The sequence below is a fragment of the Papaver somniferum genome, unplaced genomic scaffold, assembly GCF_003573695.1.
Source record: "Papaver somniferum cultivar HN1 unplaced genomic scaffold, ASM357369v1 unplaced-scaffold_2909, whole genome shotgun sequence".
Taxonomy (NCBI): domain Eukaryota; kingdom Viridiplantae; phylum Streptophyta; class Magnoliopsida; order Ranunculales; family Papaveraceae; genus Papaver; species Papaver somniferum.
The window spans coordinates 3,489-5,663 of NW_020640029.1; the positions used below are offsets into that span (position 1 = coordinate 3,489).

General features: G+C 39.0%; 1 protein-coding gene across 1 annotated transcript; it reads left to right on the forward strand.

Annotated features, from left to right (window-relative positions):
• Positions 1 to 374: 374 nt before the first annotated feature.
• On the forward strand, positions 375 to 1,669 carry LOC113341501 (protein PXR1-like). Its single transcript, XM_026586357.1, has 2 exons — positions 375 to 663; positions 1,080 to 1,669. The coding sequence occupies exons 1-2, from the start codon at positions 446 to 448 to the stop codon at positions 1,393 to 1,395; spliced, it is 534 nt and encodes a 177-aa protein (XP_026442142.1). The 5' UTR covers positions 375 to 445; the 3' UTR covers positions 1,396 to 1,669.
• The last annotated feature ends 506 nt before the right edge of the window (positions 1,670 to 2,175 follow it).

The window sequence follows — 2,175 nt, forward strand, 5'->3', positions numbered from 1 at the left end:
AGTATTTTTTTATACGAGTTAGAGACACCAATGAACATGAGTTTATATGTGATTTTTCCACAAGAAATCTAGTTGGGTTTAGCATATGTAATGCTGTACTCATTGAGAGGGTCTGTTCTCCTTTTACCACAAAATCACATATTGGCTGACACATCTAATTCATGTGTAAGCTCTTTGGGTGCAAAAATTAGTATATTGTTGCGTTAAATAGGCCTAGTTGTCAAAATTTATGTCCTCTGACTTTTGGTTATCGGAGCAATGAAGGTTTCAGTAACCACACATGAATTCTTATTATAATATGGCCACCAGGATTCAGGTTACAGTTATAGTCACGTATGACTTACCAAAAATTCATTGAAGTTGGCTAATTTGCATTCTGTTTCATTTATTAATAGGCAAAGACCTACACTGGTATGCCAAGGACAAGAAATCCCAGGAGGCAGATATGGAAGCTGCAAAAGCCGAGATACAAAGGATCAAAGAAGAAGAAGAACAGGCAATGCGCGAGGCTCTTGGTTTAGCTCCTAAGCGCAGTAATCGACCTCAGGGTAACCGATTAGACAAGCATGAATTCTCCGAGCTCGTGAAGAGAGGGTCTACTGCAGAAGATTTGGGTGCTGGTCATGCTGAAGCAGCTCAGGTTCAAGGTCTTGGCTTTGCAAGGTATTGCTCTGAAATAAAACTACCCTCGTAATAGTATTAGTAAGTAAAATTTAGTTGTTTATCTTCAAACTCATGGCAATCCTAAAACTGGCGGTTCAGTGTGGTGGTAACCCAACTTGGGCTGCAATGGTGCATGAAAAACTTTTCAGTGTTGCTTCAGATAACTATTTCTGATTGTGGGTTATGGACCTTATGGTTATCCTTTATCAACCGGATCGATCAATCATTTGGATACCTTCAATTTGAAGTAGCTCTAAGCATCCCTGTAGATTTTTTCCTTCTAATTTTCGTACCAACATATCAGTAGTTGCTAAGGACTTAAAATTGTGATTGGCCTTTAAATCAACACCTCATAATCAGGTTTTTTTCTTCATCTCACCATGTTTTAACTGATGTTATTTCTCTGTTAATTACAGACCTCCCAAAGGCACTTTTGAAGAATCAAGCTCTCTTCCACACAGCCAAAAAGCGGTTCCCACTGAAGTGGTGAATGAAACAACGCAAAAACCACCTGTCCAAGAAAGTGAAGATGAAGATGAAAGCCGAAAGAAAAGGAAACGAGAAGAGAAGAGACAAGAAAAGCACGAGAGGAGACATGAAAGACACGAGAAAAGACATGATAAACATGAGAAAAGACACGATAAACATGAGAAGCGAAGGTCACGTGATTCCGATGACAAAAAGAGTTACAGAGGAGACAAGGAAAAGAGGAGGAGGCATGATTCTGACTGATAAGAAATTGTACCAATCTCCTCCACCCAGTTCACCACTGTATTGTTGTTCATGTCATTGTCGTCTTCTTTAAGAATCTTTCAATTGTTACCCTGAACTAAATTTTCGAATCTGTTCCTGTACTCCTCAGTTTAGGTCTTGTTTAACATCCAAATTGGGGAATCTGACGCCATGTTCTGGTTCACAACTTGCTCTGTAAGAAAAAGAACAACTTGTTGGAACAACGCAGTATCTAATGATAAAGCAAAACAAAGTTCATTGACTGATCAAAAAACTGAAAGTGAGTTGGATTGCTGAATAAAATGGTGAATTTCGACAATGTTGATACAAGAAAATATGCAAAATATTGACTTCGTATAGTAGGTTGATCATTTATGACAGACCTACGAAATCTAGGCTAGTTGCTGAACTGATGAGCATATTTTTGACCCTCCATTCCGATTATCTCTGATTAATAATCAGTCATCCTCTAATTCGAGGTCTGCTGCTGCAGGTACTTCTGGTTTTGCATAGTAGTACCTGTACAAGTCTTTAGGCTTTGAATCCTCCAGGTCATAAAAAACCCATCCCTTTTCTTCATAGAACTTCCCCGGGAAATCTGCTCTCTCTTTCAAAATGGAATCCCAGTCTAAATCTTCGTTACAGTTCTCAATATACTTCACACTCCCACTGTTAAAGCGTTTTTTTATGAGATCGAGCGAGTCTAAGGGAATCGAGTTGATTTGAACTGGATCACGCTTGAAGTCCCGGAAAACGACAGTCATATCTACTTCACCAGGT

Excerpts from the sequence above, each read along its gene's own strand:
- LOC113341501 (XM_026586357.1), top strand. The coding sequence starts at position 446 with ATGGAAGCTGCAAAAGCCGAGATACAAAGGATCAAAGAAGAAGAAGAA. Across the intron at positions 664-1,079 it reads CAAGGTCTTGGCTTTGCAAG|ACCTCCCAAAGGCACTTTTG; the intron begins GTATTGCTCTGA and ends TGTTAATTACAG.